Source organism: Festucalex cinctus, chromosome 14 (genome assembly GCF_051991245.1).
Source record: "Festucalex cinctus isolate MCC-2025b chromosome 14, RoL_Fcin_1.0, whole genome shotgun sequence".
NCBI lineage: Eukaryota > Metazoa > Chordata > Actinopteri > Syngnathiformes > Syngnathidae > Festucalex > Festucalex cinctus.
The window spans coordinates 7273798-7299741 of NC_135424.1; the positions used below are offsets into that span (position 1 = coordinate 7273798).

Consider the following 25944-nt stretch of genomic DNA (forward strand, 5'->3'; position numbering starts at 1 on the left):
AGGACTATTTATACCTCAAATGCAGATTATGCAGAGTGGTTTGGATGAGTCCTCATTTCACCTTTGGGGATTAAATCTTAAAATAAGAAAGCTTGCCTTGAGGCAGATCAAGAAGCGTCGTCTTGGGACTATTTGCGTCCCGGGACAGGTTACGCTTCCATTTTCTTGACTCCTCAACCCATGTGGAGTCAATTCTCAGGACTTGATGCAACATTGTGTTCAGATCAAGCCAGCGCACACAATTGCTAGTGCTGCTTTGTGTGATATGCTAAACATTGTGTAAACATTGGCCGGCATGGTTACTGTCGCCATGGCAGCACGACAACAGCGCTCGCCTCGGCCCCTCAAACACGGGACAGTGCTGTTATTTAATAGTTGACTACGCACCAGCCCGGCGTGTTTCTATCACACACACATCAGCAGCCCAGCTGTTGCTATGTTTTGCTCTTATCGCACAACAACAACAAGCACGACAAGAACAGCCTGGCCCGGCTTCAGGAAGCCAAAGCCCCCACCAAGTCATCATGACAGACGCTTTGATGCAATGTCGCTTACATCATGAAAAGACGGATTATTCTATTTAGGAAGTCGAGGCAGTGACCGCTTCAACGCCTGACCAAGATTTGGTGTCTCGTCGTCTAGTCGAAGAGAAGATGCGGCCAACTGGGATACTTCCAGCCAGCCATCCATTTTCAGGAGCGATTGTGTGGCAGGCGGGATGTATTATAGTTAACAAAAACAAACGAAATAGCTAAAATGAGAGTTGAAAAAGCATTATCGTAAACAGAATAAAATAAAAACAAAAATGCTTTTTTTTTCTTTCTTTTTTTTTTTTTAAACAAAAGTAACTTAAAAAAAATGATTTACATCTTTGTCAATTGATATTGTACTGAATTATATATGAATTATGCAGCAAAATCTTCTTGTTTGTATCCATCTCAGGGGGCGGCCATTTTGCCACTTGCTGTCGACTGAAAATGACATCACAGTTGCTCACCAGGAAACGACCAATCAGGGCTCAGCTTGCGAACATCACATGACCAAAATCAGAAAACAGGTGAGCCACGATTGGTCATCTGAAGGACATTTGATTTTTTTTTTTGCTTTTTCTAACTGTTTGATGGGGCAGTAAAGTTTAGATTGATTATAACAGCAATCATTTGTGTACATTTGGTGAACAGAGCTGAAGTTTTTGTCATTTGTTGTGTTTTTTGGCTCTTGTCTTTAAGGAAATTTCAATGTAGCTTGAATGAAATCATTAATTTGCCATTCACTCCCATTTTTAAGCAAATGCATAAGGACTAGTTCAATCTCATTTCAAACTATACTTAAAAATGCTTTCATAAAGCACACATTCACTGTCTGCATAGGAAAACTATGGAACAATTCCCAGCGAGGTTACAGTGTCACGCTCTGTAAAAAAAAACTCCAAAAGACGGATGTTCTCTTGACATCTTCACACGGACGTGCAGCTCATTGGCTCCACAAAGAGTGACAAGAACATCCATCAGCACAAGTCAAAGGAAGGTGTGTCCGCTGCTCCCGCTTCTGCTACTTGGAAACGCCAACTGGAGGTGTTTGCTCTGGAAACCATGGCGACGCACACACACATTGCATTACAGCGTCAGCAAGGGTTATGTAAGAGCCTGTGCATCCAGTCCTCAGCTCTTGCAGAAAGCATGCTTTTTATATTAGACATTTGCCTTACATTTAACTGGATCTACGGCATCAAATTATGCACTAAAACTGTTTTTTAAAATATATTTTCCCAACAACCCCCTCAAAATCCTAACACCAATTAATTAGAACTACCATGCGTACCCCACAAGTGCCACAGGAGTTTAAAAAAATAATAAAAATAAATAATTGTGGCGTCCAAATACTGCTGCCGTGCATGAGAAAAACTTCACTTTCAGAGCAGGGCAACATGCATTATTTAGATATTTGTTTTATTCTTATTTGAGCTTTAGTGTCCTTCTATTTACTTATACTTATTCCTATTGTACATATATTTGTACTTTTTCAATCCTCAAATGAGACACGTTGCAAGCATAAATGAAAAGAATGTTTTTTGGGGGGGTCAGTATAGTCATGTATAATGGTGCAAATTAAACCAGTCACAAACTATCGTATATATTTTTTTAATCTTTTTGTATTTTTTTAATTACAGTACAGCAACTTAAACAGACTTCTTATTAATTTAAATGACTTTAAAAATTAATTTTAATACTATAATCAAGTCGAAACCACACAACGTTAATAAATTCATGATCCATATGCTGTATTTTTTTTCTTTTTTAAATTTACTTCACTCACTAAATACGGGAGGGGGGCGGGGAATAATCTGTTTTAAAACAGGTAAGCATGAATTTCAAACCTTTGGGGGGTGCCGACAGAAACGTTTTCTTCCTGATAAACCGTGTCTGGTGTATTGCCTGGTAATTGTGCTGCTCGCCCTGCCTTACCTCGGCGACCAGCTACAATTTCTTCCTGGTGTCTCAAGTCAGTTGACCAGCTGCTTCTGGAGTATGCCAAAAATCTAAAGTGGAAGATCAGAGAGGATAGAGCCTTTTATACTGCGGTCTGTGGGTCCGATGGAACAACCTCCCAGTGCACATCAGTCAGACACAGACACTATGCAATTTTTAAAAAATGCCTCAAAACCTCATTTTTGACACAGCTTGAGACGTCTGTCCTTGTTTTTGTTTTATTTGTGATTGTTTTATTGTTTGTAAATTATGAATGGGTATCGATATTTTATTATTTTTTTCGATTTTCTCGTGTTTTTTAACATTCAGCACATCCTGAGCAGACAACCGAGCGAGAAAACTACAATACCCAGCATGCTCTGCTGTGACATCGCCACCTTTCTTACCGCTCGCCCCACCCACTCCGGCTCACTGGCTGGCTCTCGCCCGGGGACGTGTGGATGTGTGGATGTGGGGGTCAGTGTGTGTTTACGTTGGAAGGCTCACAACAAAGGAGAGCCTGTCATTCAAACCCGAGCCTGCACTCACGCTCACTGGATATTCTCCTCCTCGGCGGACGCACTCCTCAACGACCCTCCTGGAAGCCTCATTTGTACAATTTTCATCTTTTCTCATGAAGAGAGAATTATTACATTTTTTTATTACCCCCCTTGTTGTTGTTCTTCACGTGCCGGGTGAGCTAGCTTGCTAAGTTGGCGGCGGCGTCAGTGGCGGCGGCGGTGGTGGTGGAGCGGTGGAGCTCAGCCCGGTGGCAGTCAGTCAGAGACGCTGGGGATAAAGCATTGAACCCACGGTGAGTCCTTCACACGCTCCCCGGCTCTGTACTTAACGTCAGTAAGCGGGTTTAGGCTCCTTTAGAAGGCAGCTAACATTATCATTATAGTGCCACAGAGAAAGGGCTAGCTTGTTTTTAGTGGTGGTCCCAGCTGTGAGTTACGACTTGGGGGGATGCGGGACGGCGGTTGGGGTGTGCTTGGGGTCCTTTTCTTTGTGCTCATTCCCTGCTTGATTTTGTGTGTCAATACTCAATACTAATAAGTTAGATTTATGTTTCGCCTTTGTACGTGCTCCCGGGTTGTTACTTTCCATCACCTCCTGTTTGCAGTGTGCATGCTGACCTGTCACCAGCAGCCCAAGCTGCACAGGCAACAACATTGCCTGATAAGGAAGCCAGCAAGAGGGAAGGCAATGTGTGTGTATGTATGTGTGCGTATTGTCTTAAAAAAAAAAAAGGATCTTTCAAACTTGTTTTCAGCATGGGAAGAGGTGGTAAAAGTACAGATACTAGTCAATAAAACTACTCTGGTAAAAGTAGAACTGCAGTTGTGCCTTTCAAAAAATGAATTTATGTCCAAGCTCTCAAATCGCAATTCATCTTTTGTCTTTGAAATGAATAGAGCTCAGAGCTGCCATTAATTTGTTTTGACATCCCCAAAAACCAAACAAAAAATATTAGTGTACAGCAGTCTAGAAGGTTGCACTTAACCCAATTAAATAGAATGTCAAAAATTAAGCAACTTCTTCATAATGATTTAATGTGTCCATTCAATTCGTTGTGATACTCCTTTTGGTGTGTCCGCCTTGGCCACCAGGGGACAGTATGATACGGTTATACACATACATGAAGAAGACTCGCCACTGCTGTAAGGCACCCCGGTCCTCGAGTACTCTTATCCAGCCTGTTTTCCCATGTCTCTCTCAACCAACACACCCGATGATCGTTATCAGGCTTCGTGCAGAGCTTGCTGATTAGCTAATCGTTTGAAACACCTGTGTTGGCTGTGGGAGACGTGGACAATAGACTGGAAAGGGTTACTTGAGGACCGCGGTTGGGAACCGCTGCGCTAAGCTTTCGCAGAGCACCTAAAATGACATGGGAGGCCAGAAATGGCCCGTGGGCCTTGAATTTGACACCTTAATGACTCCGTTACACTTACCCTTGACTATCTGCAAATCACCCCATTCCTCCAGCCTGTCCCATTTTAAAAGATGTGATTGAAAGTTTGGCTGCAGATTGAGATCACGCTCGCTTCCCGCTCGCCTTTTTGCAGAAGGGTAAACTTCCCATCTGTTGCAACCCCCTGGGGCTCTATTGCATGGGTAGAATCAGGACATTTTGCAGGCTGCTACGTTGGGAAGTGGGAGTTGGAATTGCAGGAAGATGGCTGGATAGTAGTGGAATACCTAATTTTCTCCTGGGAGCCGCAGGAAGTGAATGGCACCTTCAAACCACAATGGCAGACTTCCTGTGTTTCACAGCTTTGCTTCTTTATTGATTTTTGTGCATTCCATCATGCATGCTGGATTTCATGTCAATGGGTGGTATGTAGGTACGTCCCAAATCCCAATCACATTATTATTATTATTTTTTTGATCCAATTCAGAGTGATTTAATTTGGATTATCTGCTAATACTGTACATATTGGCAGAGTTTGTGAGTATGTTAAAGCCACAAAAGAGGCAAATGAAAAAAATGGTGAGACAATTGTGGGAAAATGTCTGGATAGAAATGGAGCATACAATTATTTCAATTATGAAGTCCTCAGAGACACTTGAAATGAAAGGCGCCGTCAAACCACAATGGCAACAACATTTTCGCCCGGCTACTTGATAATTTATCAAGTTTCTGAGTTCAAAAAGGTGGATTATTTTGCTGGAACGGTGCAGTCGTAAGAAATAATCGCATGTTGAGTGCATTCAGGTACAAATCAGTGACGACTATGTCTGCATTTCTTCATTTATTTGAGTTCATCCTTTTGTGATTAACATGCTGGATTTTGTTGCCTCAAATCAGATTCTGGTGGCGTACATTAACATTGTCTAATGTTCCGTGTTTTGAATGGGCCCTCAAATGTGAATCTTTTTGAGCAGGATAAGCTTGTTGACAGAAATTGTTGAGTTTGTGAGTGAGTTAAAGCCAATTCATGTGTCTCTTATTGCCCGAGTGTTCTGCAGTCTAGCAGAGGACGTTTGACAATGTACGCCTCTCTCTCCATTCGCAACGTTAGCGTCTCAATTTCAGCGAGGAAACCCGAGCTGATGGTGTCAGAGGGGAGCAGGCAGATACTCTGATGTCTTAATGGAGGTTCGAACACATACACATACACACGGGTCTCAGCGGAATGCTGCTGTTGTCCATGAAGGAATGGATGAAGGTCAGACTGGAATGTTGAATGCTATTCAAGTTAGTACACATGATATAACATGTCCAACCACAGAGAGAGGGTGTGACACTGACTTTGAGTCAAGTTAAGGGCTATTGTGCGATTTCAGCTCATTTCAAGCCCGATTAAGTGTTGACTCAGGAATTGGGACAGATTCCAGTGTAGGGTTGCAAACTAGACTTGGGCTCAGATTAGGTTCTATGATAACCGTGAGCAAAATTATTATTATTATAATTTTCAAAATATTTAGGTAAATAACAGAAGAAACATGTCGTGAGTTCATTCCATGCCTTGTGAAGTCTAAAACTAAAATATTCATCTTTTGTTTTCAAACCCCAAATTGTCAGCCTCTAGCAAAAATAAGGGTTTTGGTTTCACTGCGGCAATACTTACTAAATAATACAGTGCTTTGTAATACATTTACCATGTGAAAAGAAACTGAACAGGGCAATATACAATAAACGGACAAGCTTTGAGGTCTGAAAGGACGCTTAAATTGCCAGAGAGGAAGTTTGGCTTAGAAGTAGTGATAGACCGATATGGCTTTTTCAAGGCCGATACTGATACCGATTATTAGTAGTCAAGGAGAACGATAACCGATATTTCAAGCCGATATTTATTTGCTGTAGAAGAGAAAATATTAGTGTAAAAATTAAAAAGTACTTTTTCTTTTCAATTTTAAACGATATTGGCAGCTTTGTTTAAAAATTATATTTAAAAAAAATTGCAGGGAGTTTCAACATTTTTTTTTTTTTTTTTTTTTTTACTTTTTTTTTTACTTTTTTTTTTAATTCTTAAAAATAAAACATGTAGGGAATTCCCAGTGTCAGCATCCTTATTTATAAAGTGGAAATTGAAATAGATCCATAAATGAAAAGTTCCTGTATTTCACTGTGCAAAAAAATGAACGCAAACGTAGCAAATTTGGGGTTTTCATCAGGATTCATAAAAAGTTTCAAAAGATTTTTGCAGAAGGTGAACAAATTGTCAGAATGTGTTCAAAATACCCGCTTTATTGGCTTTCAGATTGGTCAAAAGGCCGATACCGATATTTGTCAAACTGCCAAATATCGGCACCGATAATTGGCCCGGCCGATAATCGGTCTATCCCTACTTAGAAGTTAGTGTTTTATCTTTCTTACAGTTGACAGAAAGATGTAAAATGTTGCTGGATAGTGCTGTACATTATCCCACACCCAATAACGCATTATAGTCATTACACCTCAAACCATTAGCCAATTCATTAATGAAGCAGAAAGTGATGAATCGATTTGTTTGGACGTCTAAAGCAGGAATGGGCAAACATTTGTGCTCAAGGGCCACATTCGATTTATCAAAATGGGCAGATAGGCCAAGTCATGCGGAGATGTGTTAAAAGGAATTACTTTGATAATATTTTGAAATAAATTATTTTACCTAATATTTAATGAGATAAATGACATGAAATGATATCAAATTGAATGAGTACATTTTAATGAACCAATTTTAGTAATAAAAAAACTACAAAATTAATTAAACAAATATAACAGGACTCTTGATTATGCAAATGCGAAGTAGGTGCATCTACAACAACCAAATGTTTTGCAAAACCTCACTCATTAATGTATTTAATTAAAAAAAAAAACATATTGGTAGCAGCTGGTGGGTATATGTGAGGGTCTGGTAAACAGCCTGAAAGTTAGTGGAGGCAGATTACATCTGTCCTGGAAAGTGGGTCAAATGGTGGGCACGTTTTGGCGGCCTGATTTCAACGTCAAAAAAATAAAAGGGGAATCTTTCCATCCTTAATTTCCGACAGTTGATGCCCATTGTAGAAATTTTTGTTATAGTCATTTAATATGCCACTAAAGTTGTGTGGAAAAAAAACTCCAGCATCACCATGCACATTGTCACTTGTAAACAACACTATTTTATTGCTTTTATGTGGCCTTATCATGAGCAGCACACCTGTGCAATAATCATTTTGTTTTATCAGCATCTTGATATGTCACTTGAAAGGTTGATGGGTTATCTCAGCAAAGGAGAAGTGCCCACTGCGGCACGACCGATTCCGATATTTGGCAAAATAAAATTTTGATTAAAAACATGTTTAATGAATAAAATAAAATACCTCTTTTTTTTGTCCTTACCACAGTTAACTTATAAATTACAGGCAGAACAGTTAACTGTTTGTTTAGAAAAGTGACAACAATTGGCTAATTAAAAAAACAAAACAAAAAACAAACATTTTTGGAATTGTTTTGTCTTATGCTCTAATGTAAGGAATAATTTGGCCCATTTTTTTTTTTTTTTTTCCAGATTTTTGTCAACTTCAAAATGACCAATATCGGCTGATTAATCGGTCTGGTCTTAGTGCTCATCAATGCAAATTTAGACAGACTTTTAATATTTGAGGGAAATGAGCCTTTTTTTGTATGTAGAAGAAATCTTAACTCTTTGAGTTCAATGCATGATACATAGGACCAAAAAAAACAAAAAAAACCCAAATAGCTGCATTTATATTTTGGTTCGATAGAGGTTGTTGAATCCTCCTGTTACATTAATGTCAATGCACACATAACCCCTCACACACAAACATTAATCCCAATTTGACTTCTAACACATGGTGATAAAATGAAATGGAAATTCCCCTTGTTTACCTTTTGGTGTTTTTGGGCGCGTCACCCACAGCTATGCTACGCTATGAGGTCATTCGCTAAACTCCGCTTTGTTCAGGTAGGAAGATTCAACTAGAAAAAAGAAAGAAGTTTCAACCTAGTAATTCAGTCAGACTTATTCAGTTCTTTTTGGCAAAAAAAGGCAAATTAGTTCCCACATTAGAAGGAAGAGTGGTGGGAGAGGGTGGGAAAAAGGCCGCCCCGAGGCAGAGAACATTTCAAGTGTACAATCTGTGTGCAGAAAGCATTGTTGTTAATACATACAACATCTTGACACACGCTGACCTAAAAAACAACACACACATGACGTCATCTTAAATTTCAAGACGGCGTATTGCCATGACTGTATGTGTTTATTATGGCGTGTTTGTGTCGCTGCTTTGGATCCTGTTGCTGTTTGTTGTCGTGCGGTCCGGTTGAATCATTGATGAGGCTGTAACTGGAACGTCGCCCCTCCTATTCCGCGTGTCATCGGCCCCCTCCCGTTGTCGCTCTCAGGAACGTCGCACGAGGCCGCCTGCATGCCTCCACTTGAATAAATAAAGGCCTCTCCTCAATTAGATGCCTCCGTTTGCCCTCTCACAACACAAATAAACATAATAAAAAGTATTGTAAACGAGTCAAATGTTCTGTCTGTAATTCATATCATTATTTATTTATTTATTTATTTATTGGAATCAGCATGAACATAAAAAAAAAGAAAAAAGTTTGTAATTACCTTCACTATGACCAATACCACCATGTGTCATGGTAGCCCACCTGCACAGTGCACAGTAAATGTGGCGTCTAAAGCAGAAGCTTTTAAATGTGGGATTTAATGTTATACTGCTAAATCACGGAGCATTGTAGAGCAATAGCAGCGTAACGTTGATTTGAAAAGAATTAGCAATGTTGGCAAATTACCATTTCTTTCATTAGGCCTCTTACAAATGAACACTGTGAAGTCTGCCTAGTAACAAGCAGCCAGGACAAATATGACTCAAGAGTCCACTTTCCAGAGTCATCATGAAGGTCAAGGCTGAACCTTGAGTACTTTGTATTCTTGGACCTGGCTGGTAAGAGTTGCCATTTTGTCTCTCAGCCTGCACCCTGCAACTTCTAGTTTGTGTTGATGAGTCAATTTCATTCTCAGCGGGTATTTGGCGCCAAAGCCTCCGACTCCCGATTCCTGTCTGCTTGTTTAGGCGCAGTCGGGGGTGAGTGGCATTGATCGTGCCGTCATCCTCTGGGGGGGAAATCTGGTGTATGGATGTATTTTGCATGCTTTTGAAGTGAAAAGTGTGAAATCAATCAGACAGGTGTGGCCAGACTTAACGATGTAATACTCGGTGGTCTCGCCTGCGCTCACATATGTTTTCAACTGTGTTTACATTCCACACCCTGTTCCTAATGCTCAATTCCTCCTCATGACCCCTGCTGCATATTTCGTGCCTCGCTGTTTAGAGCCAACGAGCATTGTTGTGGCAACGCTTGTTCAAAAGTCAGTGAAGTACATCATTGGTAAGTCCCTGGAAAGACAAGATCAGTCTATGAGTCTCTTTCACACAGAGACCAAGCAAAAATTGCCACATCAGAAGATGTAAAGAGTGTTACTGCATCCTGCAATTAAATATTTACAAATAAGTCTCTGGTCCCGGGATTGTGGACTTTTTGCCTTTTATACAGACTCGAGTAAAGCTAATTTTCACGAGCGGCAGAGCATCAAAATAGTTGTCAAAGACAACTGCTTTCAACACAACAGGGTGGGAGAAGTGAGTGTCGTGTATTAGATTTCGCACCATTGTCAGATAACCTTACACAAAGCCGCCATCCCGCCACTGTTATAGCTCTTATAAAATATCAATGACGTTATTGATGATTCAAATCAATCAATGTTGACTTGATTATCATGACTATCGTATAAGTTTGAAAGTTAGTATATAGTCAAAATTGCCTCCCTTAATACTTTGGTGGCATTTAATGGGCGATTGATATTGGAGGATTCAGGGAAAATGACGGCATTTTACAGGCAGTGCCTGTATGCCTGAATGACCTCCCACCATTTTGCCTGTGGTTTTCTTTACATTAAGTGGACCACACACACACTCACCGCTACGTACATATATAGAGTGGTCCTCCAGGGAGCAAAGAGCATGAAAGAAGTGTGTCCTGTCTAGGAGTGGGCAGGGAATTGGGACTTCCTGTGTGCATGCTATCACTTTAGCCTGTCTGGCTCCAAGCATTTCCTGGGATTTTTTCTGGGCATAAGTATTGGGACTTACATACACATTCCTTACACACCTCTTCTTCTTCTACTTTCATAAATTTGCACGTCTCTGGCAATGTTGACTTTTCGATTGCCTTGCACTGGGCACCTTTCATGTCATATGGAAAGCGTCTGCAAATTTTTCTATTTTTTTCCAAGTTCCACTACTCCACTATAACTTCCCACCACATACATTTATGTTACATACTAAATTATTCTATATCTCCTTTCCCCAAGCTGCATCTCGGATTCCCGGATCGTCTGTCCTGTATTGATAATGCAGTCTTATCTGTCTGACCGCTGTGATTCTCGCTACATTAATTTCCCGCTTTGTGGCGTCGGTGGCCATTTTCCGCTGTCCTCAGGTCTCCTCCCGGACTTTTACTGTCGCCGTGTCTGGAAAGCATTAATGGGATGTTTCTCCTTTCGTTCAGAAATTTGACATCCTTCGTCGGAAGAAGTGAGGCACCTCGTGAGCTCCGTGTGTGTGTGTGTGTGTATGTGTGTATTTTTTAAGGCAAAACAAAACGTGAGCTTCAACAATGAGTGATTTATTCCGGAACAGTCTGTCGTCTTGAAAGTGTTGGCTCCTGCCGCCGTGGACTCAAACACTTCCTTATTATGTCGAGAAGGAAACACAACAGTTGGGAATTATTGTTTTATTTCCACCACTGGGCACAAATGATCAAATCATAAATTTCCTTATCTAATCAGAAAGCGGACTGCTTATAAAAAAATGAAAAAAAAAATGTGTGTCTTGAGTTGGTGAGCCGTGCTAGTAGCTTTTCCTTGAAGGCTCCTCGAGGATTTAAAAGACTTAATCAGCTTTCCAGAACAGGACACAGGCCAAAGGGGTGCATGGGATTCCAGACTTGGACAAAAGAAGCTGTTGTTACATGCATTTGATGAAGTGGATCAGCTGACTGGTACCACTTAGCAGCTCCTTGTTGTCTATGGAAATACTATTGCACCAGTAGCTCGCATTGAAAGCCAATACAAAGCATTGGAGTTGAACCAGCACAATAGGCTCACCAAGCAACAATGATTAATTGTATAATTTGACTATACTGAACTTTGACAGATGACGTCGCCCACATGTCTCAACACTGCTGACATCTGTTTCACTACTGACAAACAAGTTCCGACGTCTTACATCAGTGATGTGCATACATTGCCGCTTTCTTTTTCTCCCTGCTCCTTTTGTCAGAACATCTTTCCAAACATGATCCTTAATAGATTGACATTGTAAATGTTGAATCATCAAATGAGCTGCATGACTTGACCAGGCCATGTAAGTTGTCAAACACCGCACACCCTCCAGTTTTCATCTAGTCTCTGTTACAAGATAAAAACATTTCCAAAATGTCAATAAATAACTGGTTTTGCAGCTTATAAATTGGCTCTTTGGCTTGCCTTTTCAACACTTTAGAATGGTCAGTAATTTGTAAAAAAATAGACCCACGTGTGGACTCACCAGAAGTATAGATTTTTTATTATTTTTTTAAATATGAAATTTGCCAAATTGTGACTTGTGTTTCGGCCCAACACCAGTGATATATTCTTTATCCCTTGTAAAAAACAACTATGCTTACTGCAGCTTTAGTGAACACTCGTCTTCTTTGTGTATATTCATGTCTGCATCATACTTCCCCCTGGTGCCCTAATTGCACACATTAGAAGAAGTCGAACCTGATGGCTAAAATCTACATTGCTGTTCGAGGGCACTTTTTCGTATTAAAAGCATATTGCAGAAATGTTAGTGTTTTATGGGGGCCAGGAATGGATTATTAATTGCATTTCCATTCTTTTCACTAGGGAAGGATGGTCTGAGATACAAGTGTTTTAAATTCTGAGCATGGTCACGGAGTGAATCTTAAAACTTGTGCATCATGGCGCCACTGTAATTGTTAAAACTGATTGATTGTCCAGGCTTACTTTGTTGTGAATTCCACAAAAGAGTTCCAGAAAAAAATGGCGTGGATTGTCAACAAAGACTGTCTTCCTCAATGGCGTGTGAAAAGCATCTCAGTGGGTGTCTTTTCTTTTCACATGTGGTAGATCCAAGTCTTTGTTGTTGTATAAAGTGTGTAAAATGAAACACGTATCATGTGAGTTCCTGCTACTCTTCAGTGGTGTACAGAGGCGTTTATCAAGCCAGGCAGGATGTCGAGGGAATCATAAAAGGCACAAAATGGCTGAAAGTCTTTTGAATCGTTGAGGATGTGGTGACCATCTAATGACCTTCAACATATGACAAAGATCAGAGACCACGCTTGGTTTGTCACGTTGACCTGCTGTTAATATCTAGCAATCATGTTGATGCGTCACAGCTGAAAAACAGCAGAGTAGATGAAATGTTAACTGTGAAAGCGCAGCATTTTTAAAAAATCTATATTTAATGTCTGAATTGCAAAAAAAAAAAGTGCGTTAGCTTAGTAGCATAATTGCCTATGTCATTTTTTCCTTAGCTTCATTGAAAACTCTAAATTGTCCCTTGGTGTGAAGTGATTTGTCTATATGTTTCCGTACCCTGTGTGCCTTGCCTCTCCAAAATCGGTAGGGAAAGGCTCCAGCTCACCTGCGACCTAATTGAAGATAAGCAGAATAGAAAAAGGATGGATTACTACTTTACTAGTTAATTAAACAGGCCAAAATCCAGATCCCATGTGATGAGGCAGGACAAGAGACTAGTTCAGGCTTGCTGTGCTTGTGCTTAACTAAATACGGCAGTGTAGAAATAAGTTTTAAGTCAAGAATGGCCACAAGTAGCCACTCTAATTCCCTACGGTAGAGCATTACAGAGCACTAAAGTCTGAATATAGTAATTAAAGAACAGCTTGGGATGTATGTGTGCCACACAGGCCAGAATTTTCTCACTCATCTTGATTATATTGCCTTTTTTTTCCGTAGTCTTTCTGTTTTTATTTCTTGGGGCGCGGAAACCAGGTCACAGTTTAAGTTGGAATAGAATTAAAAATAGTCAGTAATATATAAAATACGTATAATAGGCTAGAACTAGAGTGACGTTCCACATTGGCCAAGTGTCGCCTTGGCGGGCGTCAAGTGGCTTTTGCGGCTGTCATCAGTGCGCTGATCTCACTCGCCTGCAAAGTCTCTTGCCTTTCTCTTTTGTTGTACCGCTGTGTCTGTTTGTATTTGGGTTTATGTGTGTGTGTGTGCGTGTGTCACTAAGCAGCGAGCTGCGTGTCACAACGAGGTCAAGGGTGTGCTCACATAAGCACATGCCCACACAATATGCACTTGTATAATTAACACGCTATTTTTGCAGATTCCCATGCGCCTTCTTATACACTATCATCATCATCATTGGAGGTTAGAAGTCTGACATATTTATTTCTTTTTTTTGAAAAATTGTATTTAAAAAAGATAATTGTCAATCAATTAAATGTTTAAGAAACTTTGGGGGAAATGTGTAAATGCATTATTATTATTTTTTTAATCTACAAAATAATGAAAATCATTTGCAAATGTAAACCTTTTTACATAAGAAATATATTTTTAAATGATTTAAACATTAAAAAAATACATAGGACATGAATACAATTTTTTAGTGAGGAAAAAAAATACATTAAAATTGAAAATTAATTAAAATCATTACATAAAGAATGCAATAAATCAGAATTTTAGATTCTTTAAAAACAAAGCATTTGACACATTTTAAAATAAACCATTTGAGGGAATCCTAATTATTTTAGCCTCAATGAAACATTGTGGGCGGCACGGTAAAGAGTGGTTAGCACGTCCGCCTCCCAGTACTGAGGACTCGGGTTCGAGTCCAGGCTCCAGTTTGAATGGGTGGAATTTGCATGCTCTCCCCGTGCCTGCGTGGATCTTCTCCGGGTACTCCGGTCTCCTCCCACATTCCAAAGACATGCATGCCAGAGTGTGGATGGTTGTTCGGCTCTGTGGGCCCTGCGATTGGCTGGCAACCAGTTCAGGGTGTACTCCCGCCTACTGCCCAAAGTCAGCTGAGAGGCTCCAGCACCCCCCGCGACCCTTGTGAGGAATAAGCGGTCGAGAAAAGGAATGAATGAATGAAATATTGTGGGGGAAGTTAATCCACACCAAAAGTTAACTTTCCACTTCCATGTGGAAAAATCTTCTTTTTTTTTGTTCTTTTTGTGGCTCATCTTGTGACGCAGCCCAATTTGACTTTGGGAGGTTTTAAGAATGAGCGACTGTGAGAAGATAATGATCATTTCAAGTGAATGCGCAGAACCCTTGGGTGATTCTTCACCTCCCTCGCCACTTCACATGTGATTGATCCATTTATAGTTGACTACTGCAGCATTGCCATACGCCAAATTTAGATCTCTTGTCAACGCAATGTTCACAAGCTGGAATAAGAGACAGACACACTTCTTCATTTTACGGTGTATGGAGGTGTTTATTAATTTAGTCTGGAATTTCCCCCTTGTAGAAGGTAAGAGGTATTTTGTAGTCTGTCTTTTGGCTTGATTTGGGCGGGGTGGGTCAAGTCTTTTTCCACATTTTTGTTGAAGTATATCAATAATGGGCATGGACACACAGAGAAACAAAAAACATATTACAAAATTCTTGTTGATGTTTTTCAGGCACTGGAACGGATTAATGGCATTCCGTTGACATCAATGAGTTCTGAGCGTGGTGATGAATCAAACTTGTAGATCAAGGCACCACTGTACTTACAGTGTGAAGGTGGTTTTGTGCTTTGCTCTAATTTGGGCACTTAGTTTGCGCCTGAGCGAGCCACTCAGGAAACCACATCAACACCTGCGCAGTGTCAAAGTCACGGAAACTCGGTGTCACTTCCCTTTTCCGATGAACGCTTCAAGATGAAGCTGGACTTGCTGTGGCCATTCTGTTGCTAATGTCCCTTCTTCCCTTGCAGGGGAGGACTGACGGACGCCTGAAGCATGAGAGGCTGGAGCTGAGACTCAGCTGACCCTTCCCCTTCCTCCTCCTCTTCCTCCTCCCCCCCTCCCTGTGTTCCACTTAACTCAGCGCCGCCCCAGACTCCCTGTCCCGCTTCCTCCTTGCCCCAATCTGCCTGACGCGCCCCCCGCCCGCTGCAGCACACCCAGACGTCTATCCGTCAGCCGAGCCCGATGTACTCCCCCGAGCAGGAGAACATCTGCACCACTTCCATCAAAGTGCCAGTCAAGTATGGAGAGCTCATTGTGCTCGGGTAAGAAGCCCTGATTACAGGTTGTAAGAGGGTGTGGACACTTATGCAAACCCCTGCCCGCCCCTCCTGATTTTTTTTTTTTTTAATTGAGTTGTACAGGTTGGTTATGTCAGGTTAGGTCACTTTAGTGGTGTCAAAAGTTTGGAAATGCACGCCAGTGAAAAGAAACATTAATTTCTACTCCCTACTTCTGCTTTGGCCCAATTTAAAGCCCTTGTAAGATTTTCATAATCATAACATAAATCTGACATCACTGCATGAATCAACACTGTATTTGGAGGAAACAAAAGGCGTACTAGCTCAGGAAGTTTTTTTTTTTTTTTCTTGACGAAAGACCAAAGTTGAGAATTTTCAATTTTTTTTTGTGAATTTAGGTGTTTGTTTTTCCCAGTACTGAAACACGAAGAGTTGAACAAGTGCATAACAATTTATAGTCATTTTACAAGATTAAAGTTGTATTCACTTGTTAAATTTGACTTTTCCTAAACTTAACATCATAATATTACAACTTCATCTTGGAAAAATCTGACATTTTTCTCGTACGTTTAGGACTTTTTATCCTTTTCTCGTAAAGAGTAAACTTTTTTTCCCCCCTAAAGGTATTTCACAACATTACATCTTTTTTTTCCCTCTCAAAAACATATATGTTTGAAAAAAGGTACATTTTTCATTCCTGTGGCATTTTGAATTATATGTGGTATTTATGCTAAATTGGCATTGGCGTTCGGGAGTGAAAATATAAGTAAGCATAAGTCACCATGCTTTGAAAAATTGTCATTTTCTAATATTTCTGTGAAAGTTGGCGCAAGTTAATGCTGGGGAAATGAATAATACCATTGTCATTTGTATTTTCCATATTAAGCTAAGGGGGAGGGGGAAATCTATTAAATTCAATTTTTGTCATTTTGATTTTAAGGCCCTATCAACAAACCCTGGTTTAATTTATTATTTTTTACACTACTATAACAGTTAGGATCATAGGCTAATATTTCTAATGCAGCAATGTTGTGGGATAGTCAGAGACATTATGAACTCCCTGACATGCTATCCCAAATATCACTGTTAAGTGTTAATTCATTGTAACCATAATCATGCAACAACATGTTGTGGTCCAAAGCGCCAAAAAGCCGTTGTCATTAGCGGCTGTGTTTCAACACTACACAGGAAGTCAGCACAGATGGAACACGTCTTTCAGGAGCCTCAGAGTGAAGCCGCCCAGACGACGGCGTGTCAGGAAGCATCCGTGTTTTTGTCGTTTGACCGAGAACACATCTAGCGGGGTCGCAAAACGAGGTCGGGAGGCTTTCTGACTGAGTAACCATGCTCAGTGTTTGGGAAGCGTAACCATGGAAAGTGCATCGCCATGGCGACAGGGCAGGGCCACTCGCCGGGGACGGCGCCGAGCTTTGCAGGGGGTTCGGGCCCGCGCGTTCCCGTGGGTAGCAGCGGGGCTAGCAAACACGATCAAAACAATAGCTGTGAGTTCAAAGGTTAAGGATGTTTCCATAATGGAGTGCGGCGACAAGTTTTAAAAGCATATGTACAGGCTGTAGATGAGTATTACAAGGTCTTCTGTGTGTTTTATGGCAACTTGGCAAGCAATTCAAAGTTGCCGCCATGCTGTGATTGTGGTGAAAAAAATTCTTTGCAGTTAAGCATCTGAATTGTCCATCTGAGTTTGTTTAGAAATGGCTTTGGTTAGCAGCTGGCTAACAGCTAACAGTTAGCCATTCCGCTTATTAAGTGATTGGGCATCAGTTATTAATATACTTCTCGATTTAGCATCTATCTATCTGTCTCGTTACATGTGGTACAAATTTGGTCTCAAATAGACAAACTCTCTAAGTCATTTTCATCTTTGAAGGGCCCATGGAAATGATTGTCAAGTGGCCACTTGAAACTCAAATGGTAGACTTCCTGTGCCATTTGAGACTTTGCTCAGCAAGTTTGAGTCCTGACAAGAATTATATTATAAGCCTTTCTCTACGTGAGCTGCATACAGGAACTGTGAGCTTTTTTTTTTTTTTTTTTTTAACACACATACACACGCACATGTGTAAAAAACAAATTAGCATACACATGAAAGTGTAGATGCAATTACTATGCTAATATAGAGTCACACATACATAGCACAGCGCTGTCCAGAGAGGCCACACTTGTTTATTAAGCAACACACATGACTTCACTCCTTGGCATCTTAATGTGGTTCTCCTTTTGGACTTAACTCATGTGCATACTTGTTTTATCTACCTGTGAGTCGAAGATGGGTGGAGTTGACCTTTTTTCATGTTCTAGTTACTTTCCAGTAGAAATATCCTGGAAACTTTTGATTGTTTTGATTTTCACATGACTGTATATGTAAAGGAACAGTGGTAACTTGACTTGCAATTCCCCATCGTACATGTTTCTTTTTTTCTTTTTTCAAATAACAAGTCAATTTTGATCATTTTTAATCACGAGCGACAGTCAGACATGTTTATGCTCGAGTGGAATAAAATAATAATTGAGCAACTAAGGCACCGTAACGCCCTTGAATAATGGGTCAGGAGAGGCAACGATTTCAACCAATTATTGCACAGGACAAACAGTCAAACAGACAAATGTAAAATGAGAAGACTCAAGGAGCTGCTGTAGGCCGGCACATCGACTAACTGGCCACTTACTAGGCCACACCTCTTAAAGGACACATCCAACATACAAATAATACAGTGCGTATAATAATTGCACCGTATAAAAGCAGTTTATTTCTTTAAATTAGTATTAATTTAAGTTGATACAAGGTGTGCTAAAGGGGAAAAAATATCTGGAGAAAACTGTTTTTGCTTGCATATTTTCCTGATATTATCGGTCAAACTCGAGGTCCCACTCTCTTTTATTCTGATTTTTTTTTTCTGCATCACACAATGATAAGACTCTGCTCACCCTTTTAAAAACGTCCGCCTGACCTAGAACCAAAAACAAAAGCAGTAGCAGTTTAAAATAAAAATAAAAAAAACAGCAAAGCAAAGTGGAAAAGCTTTGAGAGTTTAAAGAGGCAGAGCCAGCCGCCTTTTACTGCTTTTTCCACTGAGGAAAATTTCCACGGTAATCTGCGTGACAACACCGGGTTGGACCAGTAAAGTTTCGAGTCCGCTGGGAAGCAAGCAACATGTGTACATGTGTGTTGTTCATCAACATACATGTGATAATGTGAGAGTTTTGCACGCTGGGTTTAGGAGCTTAGCGGGCGTACTGGAAATATGCTGTGTTACTGTTGGCGTGAAGGTGTGTGTGTTGTGTGCTGAAGATGACGAGGACGAGGGTGTGGTGAAGGTTTTTTCCCACTTCCAGCTGAGCATGTGGACTCAGGTCAAAACAAACCTCAGAGAAGCCGTTTAAAGGGAGGAGACAGCCATCTGAGCGCACAGGCTTCAAAAGCACCACTCGTTTTGCTTATTTCTTTTTTTTTCCCTGAGTGTGTGGTTCTTAAGATGATGTAAAGGCAATGAAAAAAAAAAAAAAGCAAATAACAAAAGTGTGCTTTCATATAGGCACACCTAAATGTGGCTCAGGGGACACAGTGGGTGACTTGTTATGGGAAAGTCCGCAGCACAATTTCCTCCAATGAGCATTTCTGAAGCAAAATAGCAAACGTTTCACTATGATTTGTTATTCATTTAGCACAGCTGCTGCTTTACAGTGAACCCCTGTTTATTGCGAGGATATCTTCTACACCCACACACTTAACAAACATCAAATGTAAAGACATCACTCTATAAATTCTGTTAGTGATTGGATCCCACTCATTTCCTTTCCAATACGATTGAGTAAAATTCATCAATACCGATCCAAGTCTGATACTTTGTGTGAGGTTTGTCGTGTTGTCACAGCTTTTTTACAAACATCACAGAAGACATCTTGGCTGTTTGTAAATCAGGACTAGCTCCGCAAGTGACTCCATTTATGCTCTGCCGTATGCGGTTAGTGGGAGCTACTTTGTGGTGGGTCAAGTGAGTACAGAAAAGAATCGTGTAAGTGTGCGTACGCACATGCTCTCAAGGAACGGAAGCAAGTTTTTTTCCACTGTATTTATTATACAGCTGCTGAAACAATAATGTCCCATTGTGTTGCTATTTGTGTGTGCAGGTACAATGGCTCTTTGCCCAACGGCGACCGAGGCCGACGCAAAAGCCGCTTTGCGCTGTGCAAACGGCCGAAAGCCAACGGAGTCAAACCCAGCACGGTTCACGTCGCCTGCTCGCCACAGGCTGCCAAGGTGATACTTTCAAATACTTTCAGGCACCGCTGTACAGTTAACAACAGTGTTACCATGGCAACACTTTTGCCCAGTTCCTTTATTTACAATAGGAAAAATAAATGGGATATGCAACCTCGGAGTGCAGGTTTACTTAAGGTGAAACGATAACGTTGAAATGGAACACTGGGAAATGTTTAGAAGACAGAAAGCAGTTGTAAACGGATCATTTGGAGGAATTGCAACGTTTTCCATGGTGTGATGTGTGAAACTCAGGGTGTGCGTGTTGACATCTGTGCCTAATATACAGTACTTGGTGTGGACACACACACTCAGAAGAGGCCAAGCTTTTAGGTCATTTCGCATGTCTGCAAAAGTGCTTGTCTTGCGGGTGGTCCCGAAACGTTTTTTTGACTTCATTGTCCGGACCGCCAAGTGACGAGATGAACTCGCTTGACCTTCCTTTTGTCTTAACTGCGGACCCTCGCTGCTGTTTTTTCGGGAGGGCTTCAACGTGTGCTGTCTTCCGCCCCCTTCAGGCCATCAGCAACAAAGACCAGCACAGCATCTCGTACACGCTGTCCAGAGCCCAGACGGTGGTGGTGGAGTACACGCACGACAGCAATGTAGACATGTTTCAGGTACCACAAACACACACATGCACACGCATTCTGTGAACAGCAAAAATCCACGAGGATTTAAAGCTATAAAAAAAATTGTAATTGCCCTTAGATGCCACAAGATGGCAGCAAAGCACTTTCTTCCACCAAAATACAAAATAAAATTCCAGAAACTTTGTAGAAGGGGTATATGTGCCAAGGAGGATTTTTGCTCAGCATGTTCACCTCTATGATAATGACATCATCAGAAGTGTCCATTTTTAATTTGCAGCCTAAAGGTAAACACTGGACTTAAAGGCATCATTCCACTCACTTTTGGGCAAAGTAGTTCCTCGCTTGGTACATCCACGGTCCTTTTAAGTACCTGCTAGTGTCATTATTATCTGTGAATGCCACTTTGAATTCTCTCTTATTAATGATGCTGAATGCAGCCTAATTAATTATTCATCTTCCTCAAGCCCGACTGTTAACATTGTTGAAAGTGCCTTTTAACGTCACCTTGATGATAGCGTGAAACACTTAAGTGTGATTCATGTCGCTATCGGAAGCAGCAGAGAACCTCTCGTGTTGGTTATTATGGGATGGAGAGTACGCTCTTGACTTGACATTTTCACTTTGTTGTTGTTGTGTTTCAGTTTTTAGTCATTTTCCTATTTGACCTGAATGCACCACGGCTCAATGTCATATAAGAGCAGAAATGACGTAAAAACAAAGATGAAGGCGTCTTTGATTTCTGTCTTCTCGCTCACTCGGCCCAGAAAAAAAAAAAAAAAAATAGGTCAAGCGTCTTCTCAACCGGAGCGGTGCATGCAAGTTTAATTCCAAAACGTGTTTAATATTCACAGCGATGTCAGAGGTTAAGCTGCAGGGCAGCCGACGGGAGAGCAAAGCATGAAAGACATACTACAGATGAGCGAGGGAAGGATGGAGGGAGGAGAGGAAGAAGAAGAGTTAAGTCTTTTTTGTGTCAGAATGATTGCAGTGAAGAGGAGCGCAAAGCTGAAGTCAAATGTGGACAAAAGTATTGGGACACGTCATCAAATGTGCTTCACATAATAATATAAGGCATGTACAAGCATACGAATTGAAGACATTGAAAAGCAAATTCAAGAACTCAAATTACAAATTCCAGGTGGGTCGTTCCACGGAGAGTCCGATAGACTTTGTGGTGACCGACACGGTGGCGAGCGGCCAGAGCAACGGCGACACGCAAACCGTCCAGAGCACCATCTCACGCTTCGCCTGCCGCATCATGTGCCAGCGCACGCCGCCTTACACCGCCCGCATCTACGCGGCCGGCTTCGACTCGTCCAAGAACATCTTCCTCGGGGTGAGGAGCCGCGCCGCCGCCGTCGCCGTCCGCAAAGCCGGCGAACGACACTCGAGCTCATTTGTCGTATTTGTTTCAGGAGAAAGCCGCCAAGTGGAAGACGCCAGACGGGCAGATGGACGGCCTGACCACCAACGGCGTGCTGGTGATGCACCCTCGCCACGGCTTCAGCCAGGACTCCAGGCCCGGCGTGTGGCGGGAGATCTCCGTGTGCGGGAATGTCTTCACGCTGCGAGAGACGCGCTCGGCGCAGCAGCGGGGAAAGATGGTGAGCGCATGCAGGACACCTGCCCAACCTACCCGAGAACTAACCTAACTAACCAGATCTACTTTTCACACTCTCTCACAAAAGTTCCCCTCACATCTTTGTAACTCTTTGTTTTTTCTTTCTCGCGACACACATTTCCACCTTAAGTGAGCGGAAATGTCACATTAGGGCTGATAGAAGTGAAAACTGTGTATACAATAAGCGTGACTAGGATGTGACGTGTGTGGCCATCTTGAGAACTGTGATCTGCAAAGTAACACTGCCCCCTGGTGTCATTTGAACAACATTACACATCGGTCGTCTATCAATCAGCCGTTTCCAATTTTTTTCCATCCATCCATTTTCTATAGAGTCGTCCACACAAAGTATCATCCCAAAATTGTTCAAAATCATATCAAACTTATAACAACATTATGTTTTAGTACTTTGTCATGTAGTTTTTGTTTCGCCTTACAGGTGACAGAAAAATGTTGATTTTTAAAAAAATATTTGAATATTATTATCTTAGTTCTATGTCATAATGTTGTATAAAAATAAATAAAATCCTGAAAAAAAATGTGATTTTTTTTTTCTTTTTTTTTAGGACAAAATTTCAGCTATCAAAAAACATATGGTACAACGGTGTATTAGGGCCATGTATATATATATATATATTTTTTTTTTAAGGTGGGGGCAATATTCAGAGAAAAAAAAGGTCACAAATTTGCGACTTTATAAAGTTGCAAGTGGCAGATTTGCGAGAAAAAAAAAATCATAAATTTGGCACTTTTTTCTCGGAATATTACGCCCAGGGGAAAAAAAAATATTTAGACGTGCACTAAAACGCCGCCATAATAGGGAGATTTGAAAATACCAAAAAAAAAAAAAAAATGTGTATACCGTAGGTTAAAAATGAAATGTCACAATACTAAAACTAATAAAAACTACACTAAAACAAAGCAATTTTGACCATAAAAAAACAAACATATTAATTGCTCTAGAGAGGAAATAAAACTGAAAAAACAAAACAAAACCTCAAAACAAACTAACTAAAATTATCACGAAAAGCCCCAAATTATTATAACCCTGCTTCCAACGCAGATAGAATAGAATAAAAGGTATGTTTGTGGTGCACAGGTGGAGGCGGAGTCTCAGGAGCTGGTGGACGGCTCGCTGATCGATCTGTGCGGCGCCACGCTGCTGTGGCGCACGGCCGAGGGCTTGTCGCGCACGCCCACCCTCAAGCATCTGGAGGCCCTGCGGCAGGAGATCAACGCGGCGCGGCCGCAGTGCCCCGTGGGCTTCAACACGCTGGCCTTCCCCTCCATGCGCCGCAAGGACACGCCGGACGAGAAGCAGCCGTGGGCCTACCTGCGCTGCGGCCACGTGCACGGCTACCACGACTGGGGCAATCGGCACGAGGAGCGGGACGGGCGCCAGCGCGAATGCCCCATGTGTCGGGCCAAGGGGCCCTACGTGCCCCTGTGGCTGGGCTGCGAGGCCGCTTTCTACGTGGACGCCGCGCCGCCCACGCACGCCTTCGGCCCCTGCGGCCACGTCTGCTCCGAGAAGACGGCCGCCTTCTGGAGTCAGATCCCGCTGCCCCACGGCACGCACACCTTCCACGCCGCCTGCCCCTTCTGTGCCCACCAGCTGAGCAGCGAACGCGGCTTCGTCAGACTCATCTTCCAAGGACCCCTGGACTAGAGGACGCCGGATTTGGACCTCTTTTTTTGTTGTTGTTGTTGTTGTCTCGCTCTCATTTTAAAGTGACCTTTTTGAGTATTCCTTTTTCAAGAAAAATATTTCTATATTTTCCACGAGACAAAACTGCTGGAGAGACTTTGTGATTGTGACGACGATGACAGTATTTATCCCAAACCAAAAGCAACTTATTGTTCTTGTGCTGCAGGGTGTCCCCAAAATATGTACGCAGTCTTCGAATGGCCACGCGCAAAGACTTGCAATTTTGGGCGTTCAGTTTAAATTTCAGGATGGGGAACTTCGCTAAACTTTTGAATGTCTGTCTGTTCAATATATCAGTACAGTGGTGCATTGAGAAACAAGTTTATTTCATTCTGGGATGTGATTGCGTCTCAAATAGTCTTCCCCCATTTAAAATGTTCACTTACTCACTTCACTGCCAGCCATTTTCAAAGCCGAGTCTTCCATATTAATTGATAGTTCGCCATATCAAAGGATCTGCTGTCACTTTTGAGGGGGGACACCCTGTACACTGTACGTCTCGTTAGCTAACTTAAACCTTTCTTATTTTTTATTTTTATTTATGGCCCTCAAATCATCACATGGCTTTCCAATCTTGCATCATTATACTCAGCAGATTGTGCGTGTGTGTTCTGAGGGCTTTTTCGAGCGCTTTCATTTGTGTGTTTTTGTCGTATTTAAAAGTTTTGTCCTGTGTTCGCCTTTCCAAGCCGTTGACAAAGCAATACCTTTTCTGAACCTCCTGAAGCATTATAGGTCGTCTTGAATGGCACCTCCTCCGGAACCCTTTAAAACAGCGCAGCCATGTAGCATCACGCACACAAAATGGACTTTAAATGTTTTTTTGTGACCACTGTTATGAATGCCAGTGTTGTTTATTAGTTGGGAAACCATTACTGTTTGTCCATGAATGTGCACGTTCTATTCAGAATTTATTTTGACGTCCTTACAAGTTGAAAGTGTTCCATTTAATGATCCATTATTTTTAACACGTTCATAATCCTCATTTGAAACCAGTTCGAAGCCAATAACAGGCTTTCAAATTGAGGTATTTTTGGTTTCAAAATTGATCATTATAGTTTATGGTTTGATTATGGTTTGAATCGTGTCTTGAAACCACAACCTAAGATTCAAATCGTAATTGGGAGCCCTAACATTGGCTTCAAAGCCAATTGTGAAGCCTCGATCAATTAATAAAAACCTAATTTTTAACCCTAGCTCATGTTTGAAAGCCTAACGATGGCTTGAAACCCTAATTCAGGTTCAAAACCTTGCCACAAAGTTGAAACGGTTCTTTTAAGAGAACGTTCATTTTGTTGTTGCTAATTCACGGCGACGGAATTATCGCGAGATGCTTGACAATTACTTCCGCATTTGGGACCGGCATCTTCCACTTCCGGGTTTTTCCAACAGTCTTTAACATTTGACTATTTACACATATAATATATTAATACACATAGACACGTAAAAAACAAACTTTTTTTTTTTTTTTTTTAAGCGAGTGCCCGCCGACTCGATGACGCCGGCAATAACCACGCTTGGTTGATATTTATTTCTCCGAGCAGCTGGCATCGCCGCTTGTTCAATGACGTCACACGAGTCCGAAGTGTCCCGAACTCAACTCAGGGAGACCAAAATAGAAAAACCTGTAGCACGCGAACGTACACACATACATACACGCCGTCACACACGCCAACCTCGTTTTTTATCACAGCCTCGCCCCTTTGCCCAAATATGGAAGAAAGGGCTTCTCCCTTGTCCTGTCAATCATATTGACACGCACGTGCTCCTCGTCCTCTAAATGTGTTTCTGTGAAGGTGAAAGAGAGCAAAAGAATGTTTTTCTATGTTTAAAACAATAAAATGGGAAAGAAAATCTGCAGTGTGTGTTTTGCTTTGGGTATGAACAAAAATAAAACTTACGTTACGTTCATTGCTGCCACGCATGCGCAGTAAACCTGTTCATTCACAGGTAGAGCTAACACAGGCCTCGCAGCTTTCAGCCTCGCTGAAAACTTAACCCCGGTTTGAAATCTTAATCTGAAA

General features: G+C 41.5%; 1 protein-coding gene and 1 long non-coding RNA gene across 5 annotated transcripts; one reads left to right on the forward strand and one right to left on the reverse strand.

Moving 5' to 3' along the window:
* Positions 1 to 306: 306 nt before the first annotated feature.
* Positions 307 to 25780, forward strand: peli1b (pellino E3 ubiquitin protein ligase 1b). 4 transcript variants are annotated; one of them, XM_077495586.1, is made up of 10 exons: positions 307 to 1057; positions 1371 to 1527; positions 2799 to 3282; positions 3595 to 3685; positions 15447 to 15743; positions 19869 to 19998; positions 20517 to 20618; positions 21730 to 21927; positions 22007 to 22195; positions 23312 to 24032. In XM_077495586.1, exons 5-10 carry the CDS (start codon positions 15664 to 15666, stop codon positions 23879 to 23881), a joined length of 1269 nt encoding a protein of 422 aa, XP_077351712.1. In that variant the 5' UTR covers positions 307 to 1057; positions 1371 to 1527; positions 2799 to 3282; positions 3595 to 3685; positions 15447 to 15663; the 3' UTR covers positions 23882 to 24032. The 4 variants fall into 4 exon arrangements, with proteins under 4 accessions (XP_077351712.1, XP_077351710.1, XP_077351711.1 ...); XM_077495584.1 differs by lacking the exon at positions 3595 to 3685; XM_077495585.1 differs by lacking the exons at positions 1371 to 1527; positions 3595 to 3685.
* Positions 1263 to 2533, reverse strand: LOC144001353 (uncharacterized). The gene is made up of 2 exons (XR_013278463.1): positions 2466 to 2533; positions 1263 to 1583 (listed from the first exon to the last, which is right to left on the reverse strand). It is a non-coding gene; the product is annotated as an uncharacterized LOC144001353 (long non-coding RNA).
* Positions 25781 to 25944: the final 164 nt, after the last annotated feature.

Excerpts from the sequence above, each read along its gene's own strand:
- peli1b (XM_077495583.1), top strand. The coding sequence starts at position 17,090 with ATGGAAAGTGCATCGCCATGGCGACAGGGCAGGGCCACTCGCCGGGGA. Across the intron at positions 21,928-22,006 it reads CCAAGAACATCTTCCTCGGG|GAGAAAGCCGCCAAGTGGAA; the intron begins GTGAGGAGCCGC and ends TATTTGTTTCAG. Across the intron at positions 22,196-23,311 it reads CGCAGCAGCGGGGAAAGATG|GTGGAGGCGGAGTCTCAGGA; the intron begins GTGAGCGCATGC and ends TGTGGTGCACAG.